At 35.6% G+C, this 20835-nt stretch overlaps 1 protein-coding gene across 1 annotated transcript in view; it reads left to right on the top strand.

Annotated features, from left to right (window-relative positions):
• SLIT3 (slit guidance ligand 3) overlaps window positions 1–20835 on the top strand; it is a gene marked incomplete at its 3' end in the record, with an annotated part of 545814 nt that overhangs the window by 348948 nt on the left and 176031 nt on the right. The window contains exons 10-12 of the mRNA XM_083351312.1: window positions 3930–4001; window positions 7207–7278; window positions 17885–17956. Of these exons, the coding sequence (XP_083207438.1) occupies window positions 3930–4001; window positions 7207–7278; window positions 17885–17956 (216 nt within the window). The remainder of the gene's footprint in view (window positions 1–3929; window positions 4002–7206; window positions 7279–17884; window positions 17957–20835) is intronic.

A 20835-nucleotide genomic window follows, 5' to 3' on the forward strand; every position in this document is an offset into this window, starting at 1 on the left:
TTTGCAAGAACTTTTTTTTCCCCGTAAGAAGTTGAAATTGATTGATTGATTGAACCTTTTTTTTTTTTGCACACAGCGGTGGAGGCCTAAAGCGAAAAGGTTTTATAAAACCCAGCTTGAAGGCCTAGGACTGGGATGACAGCACATGTGCCCACAGAGAGGGTTCTGCGTGCCACCTGTGGCATGTGTGCCATAGGTTTGCCACCACAGATCTAGAATAACATCCCAAAACAGAAATCCCTAGTGCTATAGCCAGTTATTTCAATGGACAAATTTAAAAGGACATAGCTATTGCTGCTTTCATATGTTATAGTATTTGCATTTAGTGCAATTGATTATTGGTATTTTAATTTGTTCAGTACCTAAAGAATGACTTCCTTATAACTTATAGAAGCATATGGAAAGAACTAAGCTTCATGAAAAGTTATGTTTGTTATTGTTTTCAAGTTAATTTAAAATCTACGAGTCAGTTTTTCTTTGAAAAAGCAGTGTTTGATAAGAAAGAATTGTCAGAATCAGTTGCTCATATCCAGTACTGAGCATCTCTGATTTAATTGGCAAGAATGTGGCATAATGCGATTTTTTGCTTGATATTTTCATATTTTCTGTCTCAATGTTTAACCTTATTTCCAGAAAAAAAATGCAACAGTTAAGTGACATTATCCTAACTAGCAGGTATCTACTAAAGGCGATTGCATAGAAAAATGTGTTTTAATTGATTTTTCCCCCACTGTGGGTGATCTGTTCTCTGATTTGTTTTATTAATCTTTCTGTGGTATTATGTCTTTTCAAGCAATGTGAAAAATTAGCTGCTTATTTGCTTAATGATTTTTCCCAGTTTGTGAAAATCTGAAGAAATGCCAAGTGTACATGTGTACCTCTATTTCATGAATGTGTGCAGACATAAATACATACACACAAAGAGAGGTAATATAACTTTTGAATGTCCCAAAAGAAGTTGCAACTTGATTCTTCTGCATTAACCTCACAAGACAAAGCAGCACCATGGAAAGCTCCCAGTGATTCCATCATGTCTTTTACTTTCAAGATCCATCTCACTTCAAGAAGAGAGAGATTCTTTAAAAATACATTAGCGGGGGGGGGGTGTTATTTTTTCATTCTTTCTTCTTTTTGTGACCTCTCACCTGGCATATTCCCACCAATTTTGGACAAGTATAGTGGAAATCTGGTCTCAGGGGAAGGCATTCATGATGACTCTCAGCACATCTTTCTGGTAAATAGATCAGAAACTCAGTCAATTTTTAAGAACATTTCCAATGAAACATTTTGCAAAATTTTTGCAACACTAAACAATAATGCAGACTAAGCTCAGAAATAAGAATAAAAAATATTAAAAAAGGAAATACAAAGTACAAAGAAAAAGAACAGAAGGAAAAGAAAAGAACAAAGGAAGGGGGAAAATATTTTAAAAAAAAAACACCTCCTGATCCTTCTTGTAACAAGTTCAAGCAAAGTATTTTTTTTTCATTTCTACTATATGATTATACACATAATTCACTTCTTCCCATCTCCCCCCTCTTTATCCAAACACAAATCCAAAAATCATTGTTATTTCTGTCTGGGCATCAGCAACCAATCCATAAAAGGTTATAGTTACTAGTTACTTTCCTAATGTCCTTTCTGGGTGAGACTGCTAGTCTGTGTTTAAGATTCTAGCTTTAACAAAATCTTAAATTTATTCTTTTGAGAAACCTACAGTGAAATATGTACTTGGTGGGCTCACAAACCATATCAAGCCCTAGAGTGTAATTATGAAGCATAATAGTTCAATTTAGACAGTGTAGCATGATAAAGTATGAACTTATCCAATGCTTGTTTTCAATTCTAAGCAAAACCTAAAACAAAATGCTGCTGAAAGTTCTACTCAGGCAGGCATGTCATTCTCCAAGCAGTAGAAACTAAAAGATGCTCAAAAATCATTTCCTATACCTCAGTCCAGATATTTTCTTTTCTATCAAAATCAACATCCATGGATACTGAGCACATTCAGGTGTTCAGGGAAATGATTTACTGTACCTCTACATCATCAACCTACCAAAAGATTGATTTTGTTTTACAATTAATTAATCAATTAACAAATATGTTTACAGTTAACAGCAGTATGGTAGCAAGCCAAGTTATTTCTTATTTGATGAATATATAAACATTGAGCTATAAGAAAAGGCTTAACTGGCTTGATTCTAGCATTATGTAAATTATTTGTTATAAATCAAGTACCGTAGTACGTCTATAAAGCAATGATATTCTATACAAATATAAGCATTAAAATATGAAAAAAGTTGACAGAGATTGGTGATTTATCTATATCTTGAATATCATACATGATTTCAATCATTTTTAAAACGATACTTCATATTTCTGGTAAACAAACTCATATATCAGAGAAAGATTGTTCCAGAAGTGAACTTTTATTATTTATATTCACTCAATTTTGTATTCATTCATGCAACACATCCATTGATATGGCAGTTATCAGTTCATATGGCTTTATGATTGGCGGCTCTGTGAAATTAAATAAGGTATTTAAAATCTGAAACCACCAGATCTTTGCTGGGAAATAGGTCACCAAAGGGTACATAATTTCATATTTAAATATCATTATAACAGGCAATACCAGGAATTTATTTATTTTGTATATCCATACTATTTTTTCTATATGAAATAATGTGTTCTTCTGTGTCAACCATCTATATTATTTTTCCTATATAAATGGCATGTATATATTAATAACATATATTTATCAATATGTAGATGGCATGCAGTTCTGTTACTGCCAATTAATTACCTGGCTTTAAGGCAGAATCCGTTTCTGTGTCTCTACACATATACACTCATAAACACACACACAATGATGTCTTATTGTTTTGATGTAGTGTTCTAATACTCATAGAGTGATAACAAAAAATGGTGAACCTTGAAATAGACTTGTACAGGATATATTGTGATTTTTATTGCTAGAATATCATTTGTTAGCTTTTAGTACATCTTTTTTTTTCTTGCTTGCTATTTTTATTGCTTTGTTGAAAGTCTAGTCCAGATAGCAAAAGTTAGACAATAATAAAGCCAGAATATAAAGGGACTTGCTCTTATTGCATGTTCAGAATATCTCTGAATCTATCAAGCTGCTCTGTGCAGTATTTTCAATTTTATCAGAGCAAGTAAAGAAAATTGTTCTTGTCATTTGATCCGAACAGTTGTTGTTGTCTTAAAAATAAAACTCCCAAAGGTTAAAAAAAGCTGATTTTTAGTATATCAAAACAGATCACAGAACTGTAGGCCTGTGAGATATTTTCAAGTATATCTTTCAGAACTCTATTGTACAGTTCTAAAAATACTATTTAAAGTTGTTTACAGAGTATTATGGAATATATTGAAGACTATCCTTTTCAGTTTTATAATGATCTTAGAATCATAGAGTGTAAGGCCTGAAAGGATCTTGAGATCGTATACTCCAATATGCTAAATATCTAATATTCTATTTAACCTTCTATGTTAACTGTAATGCTGAACAAGTGCAAATATCTTTGTGTAACAGGGCCTTTGTTTCCTGTGTTCCTCTGATATACTCATTGCTCACCCTAGATCTGCTCTAGAAAGACACAACATTTCCTTGGATTTTGTTGAGAAAATCTATTATGCCTCTATTACCATTTATACAAAGCACTTGGTATAATTTACCACACATGCTACTTCTGCTTCTTATTATAATGTTTCTCATTCTGCTATTAATAATATTAAATCCATATTTTGTGATTCTTTACTTTTACCTAAGATTTGTGTGTTGCTTAAATATCACTTTCAAAAGAAGTTTTATCTTGGCAAAATTTATATACATAATAAAAATTAAATACCAAGGATTTTTTGTGTATCTTCGTAAGTTTGGCAATAATACTTCTTCTTTTTTTCAGCCGTTTAGAGCAGAATTCCATAAAAGCCATTCCTCCTGGAGCCTTCTCTCAATACAAGAAACTTAAAAGAATGTAAGTTAAATGTCCCGGCATGCTTAATATTTTCAGTATATTTTGCCATCCCTTGAGGCAGCCATGTAGTCAAAGTTCTAATTTTGCTACAAGTTTTCTAGATTTCCATATTTATACAAAATTATGTGTGGAATTATTGAATTTGACACCAATTCTTGTACCTATTCTTCTAGCTTTTACTTTCTCAAGGTAAGCTGATTTCCTAGGTAATTAAAAATGGGCTGATTGCCCTTCCTGTTCTCCCCTTACTGCCCACTTTTACTCAAATTTGCCCCAAGTTTTTTCCATCTCATGAAGAAGCTTGGAGAAGTAGGCAGTGACACTTGTATTTCTAAAAGTTCACTCTTTGAGACAAACTAGTATGAAACAGTAGAATAGAAGTATATAGAAGTAAATAGAAACTGCTCATGCAAAAATTAAATCCACTTAATGTAGTCATATTTAACGTCATAAATTTAGCCCAGCAGGAATTAAGATGGGGGTATCTTCTTAATGCAATGGAGGCAGTGTATCTAATACTACATGCCAATTCAATCAATACAATCAGCTATTCTATTCTTTCTGTACTATCCACAAGTTGTTTAAAGTATTTTTTAATTAATAAATGGACTTAAGTAAGTTCTTTATACTTGGAAAGAAAAATCATTTAAGTACAGTTTGCTTGCAGTAATAGTATTTTTATTTAGTTTCATAGGAAATAAGTTCAATTTTCAAAATCAGCATAGTATTTTTTTAATATTGATGCTAAAGTGGGTGTTGAAAACACTTGACAATTTCAGTATAATTACTCTAAATTTACATTTATAGTAAAAAGGAAGTTTAGTAAAAAGAGCAAAGCATAAAAGTGTTATTACAGATCTGCTGAAATTTTATTTGGAAACTAAAATATATAGCTGAGGGTCAGGAAAAATATTCAAGAAATTACAGAGATACCCTTTATTTTTTAAATGAAGAAAATATAGTCAGTACTAAAGTCACTTTTTTAAAAAATGAGTGTCAATGAATATGGTGGCAGAATGCATAGGACTACACGTTAATTCATACATTTTATAGTGGACATCCAGGATGAAGGAAAACATCTTCAGTGGGTACCACATGGATAACAGAGGGAAGAGCACTCAATAGGGCAAAAAAGGGGGGCATGTGTGTAATTGCATCAAAACTGATGTGATGTGGATACATTTAGGTGTTTCACTCAGTTATCGGGCTGCTGCATTCTACATAAGTTGGTTTCCAGACCAAACACAAAGGTAGCCCAAGTAGGCTGCACTTAAATACATGAACAACAGTTCATGAAAGAGTACAATTGTCATTATATATGAAGCTGGTAACACTGTTTTTCTTAAGGGAATGCAGGGCAACTGAGAACAAACTCAATTCTTATCCCCTGAACTCCCAAACTCTCCATCTTGTTTAGCTCTAGTTGCTCCCATGTACACCATTACTGTATCTAGACACTGGTTCAGAACATGCATATTATGTCGAGCTGAGTGTCATCAGCTGTCAAATCCCTTATACCTTTCCCAGTGGCTTCATATGAACAGTACTAGGGATAAAACACTAGTTATAAAAAAAAATTAGGAGAAAACCACTCTATCAGAATTCCCTAATTCTCAGGTCATTGCAATACTCAAAGAAAATATGTGGGTGAAGATAGCTAAAGCTGCTCAGAATTTGAGCAGAATATTGATTCAAGGGCCTCTGCCTGTCTGCTGCAGGTCATCTATTACGAAAGCTGATTTTTTTTTGCAAATCCATAGCTGAAGTCAGATTGAAAAAAGTAAAAATAATTAGTGTGTTCCAAGAATAGGTATAGTTGTATAGATGTATTGTATTATGCAACTTGTTTCAAAAAGACACATTTAAAGCTGAGCAGTAATTGACATAATCTTCTGGATCCAGTGAGAGATTGTCCAAGAATAAACATATACTGCCTCCATTTCATTGTGCAAAAAATTATTCACCATTTCCATAGCTATGTGTCTCAAAAGATCCAAGATTTTAAGAGAGGATGAGATAGGCTAGATAGACTCAAGAATCTTGCTCTCATACTCAGCCCTCAGGAATGGAAGTTACTCTAAAAAAACAAAAACAAAAAAAATCTGGACTGGTCTGTGTACTGGACATCTTATTAAATCTTCTGTTGTTACATGTAAGCAAATTAAAATATCTTGCAACTCTGTTACCATAGGTTTGCTAGGACTGTGAATGAAAGCAAAACTGAGTTTGTATTGTCCCTTTCCCCAAACTTCCAAAGTTTCAGTATGTGATATTTTAACTTGGAGAATCCCAATTGTTTACAGATGAGTTTGTTTATTATAAGTTCAATACATATACAGTAGTTGTGCACATCCAGCATCAAAAAATTTCTGCTATCCCTGAGAATCAGGTTGAGATATTCAGTGTTCTTATTAAATTCACAATGAGTAATTAAATCGTGCGAGGCAGCCAATGCTGTTTCTTTTCTTTTCTTTTCTTTTCTTTTCTTTTCTTTTCTTTTCTTTTCTTTTCTTTTTTTTTTGCCTTCAGCACAGTAACACTTTCTTGTAAGACTTTTCCATATAAAGCAGAAGGAAAGTTCAATAATTTAAATCCCAAAGGAGAAGCTCAGACTGATCAGAGATTCTGGGGCTTCTGTCAACAGTATAATACAAGTGAAGACTACAACAATAATATTAGGTTAGAGAGGGAGGAAAAATGTGAGAGTTTAATTCAGATTGGAATAGCCATAGGTATTTTAAGTGATAATAAATAGCTATACAGCTTGACTTCAGATGCTTTGATATGGTAAAATATATTATTTATGCATAAAATGACAATACAGAACCACACAAAAAAGTTAGCTGAATAGTATGGCCTTTTTGGAAGGTGGTGCTGTCTTCAAAAAGTGACTATATTACTTCTATTCACTAGGGCTGTGCCAAGTTTCAAAGGATTCCTTGCTTCACCAAAAGTTTAAGCAAAAAAAGCATTTTTGAGGGAAATGTATTTCACTTCAGTGAGAATTGTTGCCTCATTGGAGTGAACCCAGATTACCTTCTACAATTCATGATCTTTTCAGTGAACAACATAATCAACAATAACACACAACAATTTAAATGGAGCTAAAGTGGGTGCCAGAGTTATTTAAGCATAAATAGTTTTCAGAAGTGTAGGAGTTTTTTTTTTAAATGTGTGTCTTGTCTTCTCTTATATCTTTTTGCAGTGATATCAGCAAGAATCAGATATCAGATATTGCACCAGATGCTTTTCATGGACTGAAATTACTCACCTCTCTGTAAGTACAGAATAATCTTGAGGGGGAGTTTTTTTAAAAAGACTTAAAAATAAGCGGATTAAATATTGGTCTGTTATGCTTTCATTTTACTTGTGTAACATTCTCCTTGTAGGAAGATCTAACCTTTGTTTAATTGAAATTGATCTGAGCTGAAGGTGCCATTGTTTGTGCAAATCTAGAGTCCTTTTATAGATGAACACAGTATGAAGGTTCATTATTAGGCCACTGTATCATCAGGTCACAGTCTGTATTTTTATTTCCCTGGATATTAAAGATCATATTATTAGGGACAACCAAACATACAGCAGTTTACTGCATGTTACTGAATGGAACCTAAATCTGAGTTTATTTTTGGGAAAATAAACTGAGATTTAATTTGATAATGATATGCCTAGTTCATTGAAACCACTCTATGTATTATTGCTCTCAAAAAGATGGTTGGGCTACAGTATGCCCTAATAACAAATAATTATTGATGCAAGCACAATCAGATGTTGGATCTTAAAGCAGTATTTTAGCTCATCTACACATAATAAGAAGGGACGCGGTGGCTCAGTGGGTTAGGACGCTGAGCTTGTCGATCAGAAGGTCGGCAGTTTGGCAGGTCAAATCCCGAGTGCCGCGTAACAGAGTGAGCGCCTGTTACTCGTCCCAGCTTCTGCCAACCTAGCAGTTCGAAAGCACGTAAAAAATGCAAGTAGAAAAATAGGGACCACTACGATGGGAAGGTAACAGCGTTCCGTGCGCCTTTGGCGTCTAGTCATGCCGGCCACATGACCACGGAGACGTCCTCAGACAAGCGCTGGTTCTTCGTCTTTGAAACGGAGATGAGCACCAGTCCCTAGAGTCGGAAACGACTAGCACACATGTTCGGGGGAACCTTTACCTTTACCTTTACCTTACACATAATAAATAGCATTATAATTAAGATAGCTTTAAAAGGTCATAAGCTAATATCAGAGAAGATTCAAGTAATTTATTCATTGTTTGTTTGTTATGTTTAATGCACTTTTCAGTTTTAAAAAATAAAGCAAAAGCAGGGAAAACATTAAACAGTTAAGGAGCTAGACAACTCTCAGCCATTGGTCATCCCTTCACATATTTCCTTACCAGATTCCTCAATGCATTCAACCATAACAGAACTTCTAATGTACTGCCTTCATTGGGAAGGTTAGGGTATATTCAGATAGATATCTGTCTTGAAAATAGCCATGTTGAATAGTAAAAAATCAGCACACAAATGTTTTATGACATGTTGTATTATGTCATAAACTATTTATGACAATTTTATGACAGAAAATGTTTTATATTTTTTTTCCCAATTTCAATTCCATGAGAGTCATGAGTTCCACATTTTAAAATGTTAGCCTATTTGAGTTAGCTTGGTTTATAAAATTCTTCGTCTATGATGCAGTTAAAGGTTATGACAATGAGAGCTTTAGTATATTGATTAAAAAATAAATAATTCAAGTTAAAACGATCTTAAAATAATAAATCATAAAAAGTTTAAAAACTCAGACTTGATTGATTTGATAGTATCAGATTAATTCAGAGTTAACAGCAGAACCAGTTTAAACAAATGAATAGGTAAACAGAAAATTCCTAACCTGGTACCAGTATTATTTAACAGGCATATGCAGAAGGAAAATACTCCTTTAGATGTTGAGGTTTAAACCTTATACATTGAAGTTGATATATTGTAAGTTGCTTGCAAAAGGTTACCTGCTTCAGAAAAAGCTCCAGCATTTTCCACTAGCCACAATTCCTAAATCTACTGCAGGGGGAAAGCCACGTGCAGTGCATTGCAGTAATCCAAACTTGATGTTCACAATGCATGAATTACTATAACCAAGTTATCCTTTCCAGAATGACCAGAGATCAAGAACAAACTGTACCTAGAAAATATATTTATTGAGCGTGAATTAGTACTAAATATATCTTCAAAATCAGTTTTGAATTAATTTCGTTAAGAAGCTTTAAGGCCATCATTACATTCAGACTATCCAATAAGATCTTATTCAATCTCTGTATTTTATGGAACTCTATTCTTTGCAAGAAGTAAATAACAGGTGTCAAAAAGTTTTCTTTTTTTTTTTAGTTTATTCATATCCTTTTCATATCCTCTCTGCCATGGAATCCTTGCTATTTTGCTCAGTTTTTAAAGATTTCTTTAAAATTATTGCTTTATTGTTTTATGTTATGAATCCTTATGTCTTATGTTATATTATTACACACCACTGAAATATAGTGTGTAATATGCTGATATAAGTAATACAATTTTCTTTTTACAACACAGTGTAATTGTCCTATTATCAGTAGTTGGCCAAGTAACAATAGGAAGTTTGTGTAAGATAGCTTCTAAACTATTGCTATATTTTCCAGTGAAAGCAAGAAGTAGATTATATGTTTAAGTCTATGGTTATTTGGGGAAAATGTTTAATTTAAATGCCACCAAAAAAATTGTAAATAAACACAATATTATAATATGGCAACAGTCCTAGAGCTCAGTACGTTGGCACTCCAATCCTAAATATTTATGCCAATGCATCTGTCTATGAAAAGCCAACATAAGGACCTTGATGTTGTAAAATCCTATTATGTATGCTAGAGATTGCCACATTTGCATCTGAATGTTTTCCCTTTCATTTGCATTTTCATAGTTCCTCTCTAATGAATAGAGCTTTTTCATTTTTACGTTTTGAATGTTTAAGGCACAATTTTACAATTTAGCAGTGAGGCTTGCTTGCATGCTGAAGTAAATAAAAGCACCTGGTAGCACATCTGAATTACATCCAATAAGTTCTGTTATGTTGCTTTGGCTCCATATTAAGCTCTTCTGGAGCGGTATAATCATTTTTAGTTAATGTGTCAAACAATAAATTAAACGATAAAAATTATTCGTAAACTCAGCCCTCAGATTGTATTTGCATATCTAAATTAATACTGGGTTGGGGGTCTATTGTTAACTTTTTAAAAAATCTTTCTTCTGCATGAAACAAGCTTCTGTTTCTCCTTAATTTTAAGAAGTGGGAGTGGGGGAATAAATTTCTGGTTAAATATTTTTAATAGTGTTTAATGAGCTTCCTGTATTATTGCAGAATATTGATGGGTGCTGGATTTCTTTTTTCTTTACACATGGCAGCCCACAGTTTCTAATATGAAAAAGCACTATGGGAGAGTTGTCTAATGATATTATATTCTGAGATTCCATTTCGAATTGAAAGCTAGAGATGCTGCAGATTAAGTAAGAAAGCTATCTTTTAAATTATGTTTCAGTCGTGGTAAAACCCAAAGCTTTTTTGTTAAACTTCTCAGGAATAACAACAACAACAACAACAACAACAACAACAACAACAACAATAGAGTTGGAAGGAACCTTGGAGGACTTCTAGTCCAAAGCCCTGCTCAGGCAGGAAACTCTATACCATTTCAGACAAATGGCTGTCCAGTCTCTTCTTAAAAACTTCCACTATTGGAGAATTCACAACTTCTGGAGGCAGGTTGTTCCACTGGTTAATTGTTCTGTCAGGAAATTTCTCCTTAGTTCTAGGTTGCTTCTCTCCTTGATTAGTTTCCATCTGTTGCTTCTTGTCCTGCCTTCAGGTGCTTTGGAGAATAGGTTGACCCCCTCTTCTTTGCGGCAATCCCTGATATATTGGAACACTGCTATCACGTCCCCCCTCGTCCTTCTCTTCATTAAACTAGACATATCCAATTCCAGCAACTGTTCTTTATATGTTTTAGCCTCCAGTCCCGTAATCATCTTTGTTGCTCTTCTCTGTACTCTTTCTAGAGTCTCAACATCTTTTTACATCATGGTGACCAAAACTGGATGCAGTGTTCCAAGTGTGGCCTTACCAAGGCATTATAAAGTGATATTAACACTTCACATGAACTTGATTCTATCCCTCTGTTAATTCAGCCTAGCACTGTGTTGATTTTTTTGGCAGCTGCACCACATTGCTGGCTCATATTTAAATGATAGTCCACTAGGACGTCGAGATCCCTCTCACTGTTACTACTATTGAGCAAGGTACCACCTATACTATTTATCTGTGCATTTGATTTTCTTGCCTAAATGTAGAACCTTACTTTTTTCATCACTGAATTTCATTTTGTTAGATAGTGCACAATGTTCAAGTCTGTCAAGATCCTTCTATATCTTAAGCCTACCTTGTAGAGTGTTGGCTATTTCTGCCAGCTTGATGTTGTCTGCAAATTTGATGAGTTACCCATCTATCCCCCCATCCAAATCATTGATGAAGATGTTGAAGAGCACTGGACCCAGAACAGAGCCTTGGGGCACCCCACTACACACTTCCTTCCATGTAGATGCAGTTCCATTGAGGACCACACGCTGAGTACGGCCTGTCAGCCAGCTACGAATCCATCTGGTGGTGATGCTATCTAACCCACATTTTTTCTATCTTATCAAGTAATAGGTTGTGGTCTACTTTATCAAATGCCTTACTGAAGTCCAAGTAAATTATATCCACAGCATTCCTCTGGTCCACTAATTTTGTCACCTGGTCAAAGAATGCAATAAGATTTGTCTGGCATGATTTGTTTTTGACAAATGCATGTTGGCTTTTGGTTATGACTTTGTTTGCCTCTAGGTGTTCTCTGATTGTTATCTTTTCCAGAATCTTTCCAGGTATTGAGGTTAGGCTGATAGTTCTGTAGTTTCCTGGATCAATTTTTTTCCCTTTTTTGAAGATGGAAACTACATCAGCTCTTTCTCAGTCCTCTTGTATTTCCCCAGTGCTCCAGGATCTTTGAAAGAGATAGTTCAGTGATTCTGAGATCACATCTGCCAGTTCCTTGAGAACCTTGGGGTGTAATCCATCTGGTCCTGGTGATGTGAACTCGTCTAGGGTGGACAGGTGCTCCCTTACCATTTTCTTGCCTAATTTAACTTGTGTTTCGAATCTGTTTTTTACAGCAAAGGTCCGAAACCTTTTAGGTACCAGGAACCAGTTCCGTGGAGAGAGGTTTTTCCACGGACCGGAGGGTGTGTGGTTTTGTGTGCTGCCTGCATCCCGCGGATGAGGCTTTGCTTGTTTGTGTGGAATGGTTTCTGGCATGCTGCAGCCTGGTTCTGGTCCATGAACCAGTTTTTGGGGACCCCTGTTTTACAGTACTGTTTTTGATAGGTTGGCCTGTTTTTACCCTTTGTGTAAAGGTGGATGCAAAACAATTAAAAGAATAAAATAAAATATTAGTGAGCTCAGCATTCAAAATCAAATGTGTGTTTTAACTCAGTATTTTTTTTCTTTGTGTGTGCAGGTCTTATTAAAATATTTGGGCTATTTAAAAATCTTTTATCTCCAACATATTTAATATTTAAAACAGTGTCTTGAATTGCAACAGTAAAATTGAATCACAATTACAGAAATTTATGAAGAACACAACACAGATTTGCTTTTCAGCTCTCAGTCAATTTTACTGTAATGTTGTTGTTGTTGTTAGCTGTGAAATTGTGTCCGACCCATCGTGACCCCATGGACAATGTTCCTCCAGGCCTTCCTGTCCTCTACCATCTTCTGGAGTCCATTTAAGCTCACACCTACTGCTTCAGTGACTCCATCCAGCCACCTCATTCTCTGTCATCCCATTCTTCTATTGCCCTCAATCTTTCCCAGTATTAGGCTCTTCTCCAGTGAGTCCTTCCTTCTCATTAGGTGGCCAAAGTATTTGAGTTTCAACCTCAGGATCTGGCCTTCTAAAGAACAGTCAGGGTTGTTCTCCTCTAGGACTGACCAGTTTGATTGCTTTGCAGTCCAAGGAACTCGCAGGAGTCTTCTCCAGCACCATAGTTCAAAGGCCTCAATTCTTTGGCGCTCAGCCTTTCTTATGGTCCAACTTTCACTGCCATACATTGCAACTGGGAAGACCATAGCCTTGACTATACACACTTTTGTTGACAGGGTGATGTCTCTGCTTTTTAGTGTGCTGTCTAGATTTGCCATGGCTTTCCTCCCCAGGAGCAAGCGTCTTTTAATTTCTTGGCTACAGTCCCCATCTGCAGTGATCTTGGAGCCCAGGAAAATAAAATCTGTCACTACCTCCATTTCTTCCCCATCTATTTGCCAGGAATTGAGAGGGCCAGATGCCATGATCTTGGTTTTCTTAATGTTAAGTTTCAAACCAACTTTTGCACTCTCCTTCTTCACCCACAACAAGAGGCTCTTTAGTTCTTCTTCACTTTCTGCCATTAGAGTGGTATCATCTGCGTATCTTAGGTTGTTAATATTTCTTCCAGCAATCTTAATTTCAACTTTTGATTCATCTAGCCCTGCCTTTCTCATGATGTGCTTTGCATATAAGTTAAATAGGCAGGGCGACAGTATAAAGCCTTGCCGGACTTTTTTCCCAAGTTTGAACCAATCAGTGGTTCCGTGTCCAGTTCTCACTGTTGCTTCTTGACCTGCATATACAGTAGGTTTCTCAAGAGACAAGTAAGATGGTCTGGTACTCCCATCTCTTTAAGAACTTGCCACAGTTTGTTGTGATCGACATAATCAAAGACTTTAGCATAGTCAATGAAGCAGAAGTACAGTAGATGTTTTTCTGGAACTCCCCAGCTTTCTCCATGATCCAGCGTATGTTGGCAATTTGATCTCTAGTTCCTCTGCCTCTTCGAAATCCTGCCTGTACTTCTGGTAGTTCTCAATCCACATACTGCTGGAGTCTAGCTTGTAGGATTTTAAGCATAGCTTTACTAGCATGTGAAATGAGTGCAATGGTGTGATAATTTGAACATTCTTTGCCACTGCCTTTCTTTGGAATTGGAATGTAAACTGATCTTTTCCAATCCTGTGGCCACTGTTGAGTTTTCCAAATTTGCTGGCAAATTGAGTGTAGCACTTTTACTGCATCATCTTTTAAGATTTTGAATAGCTCAGCTGGAATACTGTCACCTGCACTAAAGTTGTTGTTGCTCATCTTTTCTAAGGCCCACTTCACTTCACATTCTAGGATGTCTGGCTCGAAGTCAGTCACCACCTCATCTTGGTTATCAGGGACGTTAAGCTCGTTCTTCTATAGTACTTCTGTGTATTTTTTCCACCTCTTCTTAATCTCTTCTGCCTCTGTTAGGTCCCTGCCATTTTGGTCCTTTATCATGCCCATTTTTGCATAAAACGTTCCCTTCATCTCTCCAATTTTCTTGAAAAGATCTCTGGTCCTCCCTATTCTATTGTTTTCTTCTATTTCTTTGCACTGTTCATTTAAGAAGGCATTCTTATCTCTTCTAGCTATTCTCTGGAATTCTGCATTCAATTGGACATATCTTTCTTTTTCTCCCTTGCCTTTCACTTCCCTCCTTTCCTCACCTATTTGCAAAGCTTCCTCAGACAGCCATTTTGCTTTCTTGCATTTCTTTTTCCTTGGGATGGTTTTAGTTGCTACCTCTCATACAATGTTGCGAACCTCTGTCCATAGTTCTTCAGGCACTCTGTCTATCAGATCTAATTCCTTAAATCTATTTGTCACGTCTACTGTATATTCAACAGGGATATGATTTAATTCATACCTGAGTGCCGTAGTGCTTTTCCCTACTTTCTTCAGTTTAAGCCTAAACTTTTCAATGAGAAGCTCATGGCCTGAGCCACAGTCAGCTCCTGGTCTTGTTTTTACTGACTGTATAGAGCTTCTCCATCTTTGGCTTCAGAGCACATAGTCAATCTGATTTCTGCGTTGACCGTCCATGTGTAGAGCCATCTCTTGCGTTGTTGGAAAAGAGTGTTTGCTATGACCATCATATTCTCTTGACAAAATTCTATCAGCTTGTGCCCTGCTTCATTTTGTACTCCAAGGCCAAACTTGCCTGTTATTCCAGTTATCTTTTGGCTTCCTACTTTAGCATTCCAATCTCCCATGATGATAAGAACATCATTTTTTGGTGTTAGTTCTATAAGGTGCTGTAGGGCTTCATAGAATCGGTCAATTTCATCCTCTTCAGCACTGGTGGTTGGGGCATAGACTTGTCATTTTGGGGATTGTATCCCAGTATTGCTTTTCCTACTCTTTTATTGACTATGAAGGCTACTCCATTTCTTCTGAGGGATTCTTGCCTGCAGTAGTATACCTGATGGTCATCTGAATTAAATTCACCCATTCCTGTCCATTTTAGTTCACTGCTTCCTAAGATGTCAATGTTCAGTCTTGTCATCTCTTGTTTGACCATGTCCAGCTTTCCTTGATTCATGGATCTTACATTCCAGGTTCCTATGGAGAAAAAATCTTTACAGCATCGGACTTTCCTTTCACCACCAGGTACATCCACAGCTGAGCGTCCTTTTGGCTTTGGCCCAGTCACTTCATTCTTTCTGGTGCTACTAGTACTATCCCTCTGCTCTTCCCCAGTAGCATATTGAACACCTTCCAACCTGATGGGCTCATCTTCCTGTGTCACATCGTTTTGCCTTTTTGTACTGTCCATGGGGTTTTTATGGCAAAGATACTGGAGTGGGTTGCCATTTCCTTCTCCAGTGGATCATGTTTTATCAGAACTCTCTGCTATGACCTGTCCATCTTGGGTGGCCCTGCATGGCATAGCTCATAGCTTCATTGAATTATGCAAGCCCCTTCGCCATGAAAAGGCAGTAATCCATGAAGGGGTTTACTGTAATAGTTTATAACAAAAATGCTTATTGTTAGCGCTGCCCTTTGGAACAGAATAGAACAGACTAGAAGATAGTTACCTTCACAGGATGGATTGCTATTTTCCAGACCAATTTTCTAATTATCTGTATGCTTTAACCATCCAAGAAAATTGGTACTTTCTATAGTCTGTTATAGAAAGGTACAGATAGATGCAGCTAGGGAATTAAGTTCCAAGAGATTTATATTGGAATAAAAATATCTAACTGTGTATTTCTTTGTGCCTTGACGATTAAGTTTGTTTTGGATAATCCTGTGACCACTAAAGACAGAACTAGAAGCCTACCAACTTCAGTGATAATGTAATACTGTTCCTAAAGATGTAACTGGTCAAAATAATGAATATTTGTGGGAATTTCACTCAGCAAACCCATTATCTCAGCCTCTCAGCTCAAGTTTCCACTCTGCCTTATTTCAGCCTGTTCGTATAATGGTAAAATGAAGCTTCACTCTATAGAACAAGTCTATCTATTGGCCAATTTTTAAAACTTAGATTAGGTTGGCTCCAAATGTTTAGTATTTGGTGTGTCTTTCACATTTACATTATCACTAAATGAATGAGGAATATTAGATGCTGTTGAATGAATGTAATGTATCCTATTGCAGTAATCTTTTTTACCTTGAATGACTGGACCGAATTTTGTTTCATGTATTCTATTCCAAAAATATAACTTTTATTCTTGGACTTTACAAATATCCAACGTTCCCCAAAAAGCTTTTGCTTACCTTCAGAATGTACAGGCCTGTCAAACTTTTACTACTATTGTCTGCATTTCCTTGGATAACATTTATGAGTCTTTAAAAGCCTGAATAAATGGTTTGAGGATATGCTAATCTAACTTTTAAATAAGGTATTTGTAAATGCCTCCAAATGATAAAATAAAGTTAGCTGGAAAAATTGATGAATTTTAGGTTATATTAACTGGTATGATGCACAAATATATCAACATATAGGGAGCAGAAGGCAAATACTAATAATTGCTCTCTGATTCTGATGCATTAAAATGTTCTGGGGAGTACATAGCTTTGCCAGGCAATTAGTTGTACACTGGTAAATATGTGCAACACAAAAGAAGACAAGCAATCCTTTCTTGGCTAGGAAGTGTTACTTCAACAAGACTGAGATCTTAATGTCAAAAGTAAACCTCTCAAAGGTGTTCATGCTTTACTTGAATTTTTAATCCTAATATTTGTTTTGGCAAAAGTGGAAGTACTCTAAAATAGTGGAATTTTAAACCCATCTAAAGCTATTGGGGATTATGTCTGAATAAAAAGAGCTAGGATTGGCACTTCATGAAATGAAAACATAATGCTGCTGCTTATTTTGAAATGGTACAATTATGAAAAGATGTTCCTTCCAATGCTGATTCAAACTAGAGAAGGTGGTATATGTGCATTCCTTTGGGCTTAAGATTTTAAGGATGTGCCTTTTTGAATAACCCCAAACAGTAAGTGATACTCCAGCTTTGCAAGCATTTCTTCAGTTTTATAATATATTATGAACTGACACAACTTCACCTAATTTCCTCTGATGGACAGTTGAAGACAAGTAAAATGGGATACAACAAGGAGATTTGCAACAGTCCCACATAATCCAATTAATAAACCAAATTGTGATCCTGAACAAACATAATTCTATAAGGCTGTAATAATGAATGCATTCACTGGAAATTTCATGACAACTCTGTATCACATTCAGACTTTTAAATATATCGTGTAATACTTTAAAAGAAGCATAAAAACCTCAGTAAATTCTGAAAAATATTTTCAACCCAAAAGTCGGTTTTAAATATCTTATTTGGAAGTCTTATTTTAATATTGCTTATATTGCTGAAGTATACCGCCTTTTATGTGGAGAGGAGAACTTGTGTCTAAAGAGACAATTCTTCACAAGTATTGGATTTGAGAATACTGTTTATTTTGTCCTTTCATTTTTTTTCAGAGTGCTTTATGGAAATAAGATCACAGAGATTCCCAAGGGCCTTTTTGATGGGCTTATATCTTTGCAGTTATTGTGAGTATTATCCTAGTTTCTTTTATTTCAACACAGAGTATACAAATGCCTTGTACACTGAAACTCCACTAATGTGTTTATTGTTGGTTGAGAAGACTGGTCTGTGAATCCCTCAAAATATGAAATATCATGATTTTTTGGCAATGTAGACTTAAGAAAAATGGATATTTGGTAACATGTAGATCAGTTTCTTGCTGGATTATATCCAGTTTGAAATAATTTTACAGAACCCTATTAAATCATGAGATCTTTAGAATCCACAAAGTTATTAAAAGATACTACTCTTGAACTGATTACCATTCTGATAAACAATACATTTAAAGTGCTTTGGAAGGTATATACTGTGTAACTCCAACCATATAATACTCAACTTTAATTTTTGAAATGGAATTATAAGTAATCATTGTTTCAGATACCTGAGAATTTTCTACAGTCATATTTGCAGTTTCTGTTTTATTCAAGATATGAGGAAGAATTCTCTAAAATTGTATATGGGAAGTCCTCAACTTACAACCACAGTTAAGCCCAAAATTTCTGTTGCTAATTGAGACATTTGTTAAGTGAGTTTTGTCCCATTTTATGACCTTTGTTGTCACATTTTTAAGTGAACCACTGCAGTTATTAAGTTAGTAACATGGCTGTTAAGTGAATCTGGCTTCCCCATTGGTTTTGCTTGTCTGAAGGTCACAAAAGGTGATCACAACTGTCATAAATGTGAGCCAGTTGCCAAGCATCTGAATTTTAATCACGTGATTATGGGAGATGCTGCAATGGTTATAAGTATGAAAAACAGACATAAGTCACTTTTTCAGTGCCATCATGACTTCGAATGGTCACTAGATGAACTGTTGTAAGTCAAGGACTACCTATACTGTTTTTGCTGCTAGCTGATATAATTGGGTTCTTCTTTTCCTCTGAATAAGTATCATAAAATGGTGTCTACTATTCTTTGAAACCATTACAAAATGCTCTGTATACTATTGTAAGCACACAGAGATGTAGAGTTCAAGTTACAGAGATTTTTATTTTTTGAATTTGGATGTGGACAAATACCTCGTAACAATAGTTGACAGTTCCAATGTTGAGGGGTCCTTGGTGCTCTCTGAGCTTGCTTGTTTTCTTGCAGATGTTTCATTACCCAACTAGGTAACATTATCAGTGCTAGTAAGGAGTGCAGTTTACTGCCAGTTTATATTCTGGTGGCTTGCCTATCAATATTGGGGAGGGTGGTCTTAGAGATTCTTTGGTTGGGCTGTTTGCTGCTGGCTTCTTTGGCAGTTTCTTGATTGGGATGTTGTTTACTTGATTGCTGGTCTAGAGTTAATCTGTGCTGATCTGGGTACTGATTACTGGTGGAGAGATACTTGGGTCTTTTTGTTTCTTTTTGGGCAGGGTGTTAGTCTCTTTTGCATAGGCTATAGATGTTGTTAATGTCTGTGTCTATTTCCAAGAAGTGTGGGAAACCTTGAAAAATGCAATTATAAAGGCCCACACCAGCACTATACCATTGAGAAAGAAAAACAAGAAATTCAAGCGTGGCTGCACAAAGATCTCTCTGACAAACTGAAAGACAAAAAGGACAAATACAAAAAATGGAAAGAGGAGCAATTAACTAAGGCCGATTATCAGCAGACAGCCAGAACATGCAAAGATGAACTCAGGAAAGCAAAGGCTCAGAACAAACAAAGATTTGCAACAGAAATCAAGGATAATAATAATAAAAAAGTTTCTTCCAACATATTAACAAGGTAAAAAGTTAAGGAATTTGTAGGCCCACTAAAGAGAGAAGATGGCAAGGAAATCACAGGCAACAGGGAAAAGGTAGAGCTGCTTAAACTCATACTTTGAATCAGTCTTTGAATCAGTTTTTAAAACTAAGCTTTAAGGACAAGCTAAAATAAAGAAATAATAGACAAACGAGCATTAATAATAACAGAGTCACCTCACTAGTTGGTATGGAATAACCAGGTCTTGAGGGACTTTCAAGATTAGAAGTGATGAGGCCAACCCCACCTCATCACTTCTAATCTTGAAAGTCCCTCAAAACCTGGTTATTCCATACCAACTAGTGAGGTGACTCTGTTATTATTAATGTTCCTTTGTAGTGCCACAGCAGTGTAGCGTAGTGTAGTGCCACAGCAGAAAAGTCCCACACCTAGGTCCCACCTTGCCCTCTAACAAAAGAAAAGAAGAAAAGAAAAGAAAAAAACTCCATCTAACTACAATAAATACAGGTTAAACCTCCAATATATTTTCTCTATCAATAACGAATAATTTTATGCAGCTACTATAATCCATATACATCTGCTCTGAATTCATTTTTAACCATAGAGCATGAAGAGGTTTGTTTCTCCTGGTAGCGAAAGCATGCAGCTTGCAACATTAAAAAAAATAACCTACCAATTTGCCATAGCTGTTCAAGATAACATTTTTGTTGTCACTGTGTGATTTTTGAATCTATTTGTGTTGTTTCAAAACGAACATTATAAGATACACAGTTAATGTAATAGGCATATTGAAGTACATTACGCTCTTATTCCCTGCTGGATTCATTGGTAGTTTACAATGATAAGCAGAAGAGAAAAAAAAGTCAGCACTGCTCACATGACTGACTGACACTCTCTCACACACAAACATAATATGAATATGAATATAATGTATATTAAAACTGTGTGTCACAAGATTTTATATTATAATCGATGGTGTATGTCTGAAAATCCATATTTAATGATAAATTTATCTTGAATTGGGAAGCCTTAGAAATATGTCAAACATGAGTACCTTAAAAACTATTTTGTTTCATTTATCAAAGTTGGAGAAAACTGAAATATAGGACTAGCCCTATCAAAACAATGAAAGTAGTTTTGGGCACTATTATG

Source organism: Vipera ursinii (genome assembly GCF_947247035.1).
Source record: "Vipera ursinii genome assembly, chromosome: 2".
Taxonomy (NCBI): Eukaryota; Metazoa; Chordata; class Lepidosauria; order Squamata; family Viperidae; genus Vipera; species Vipera ursinii.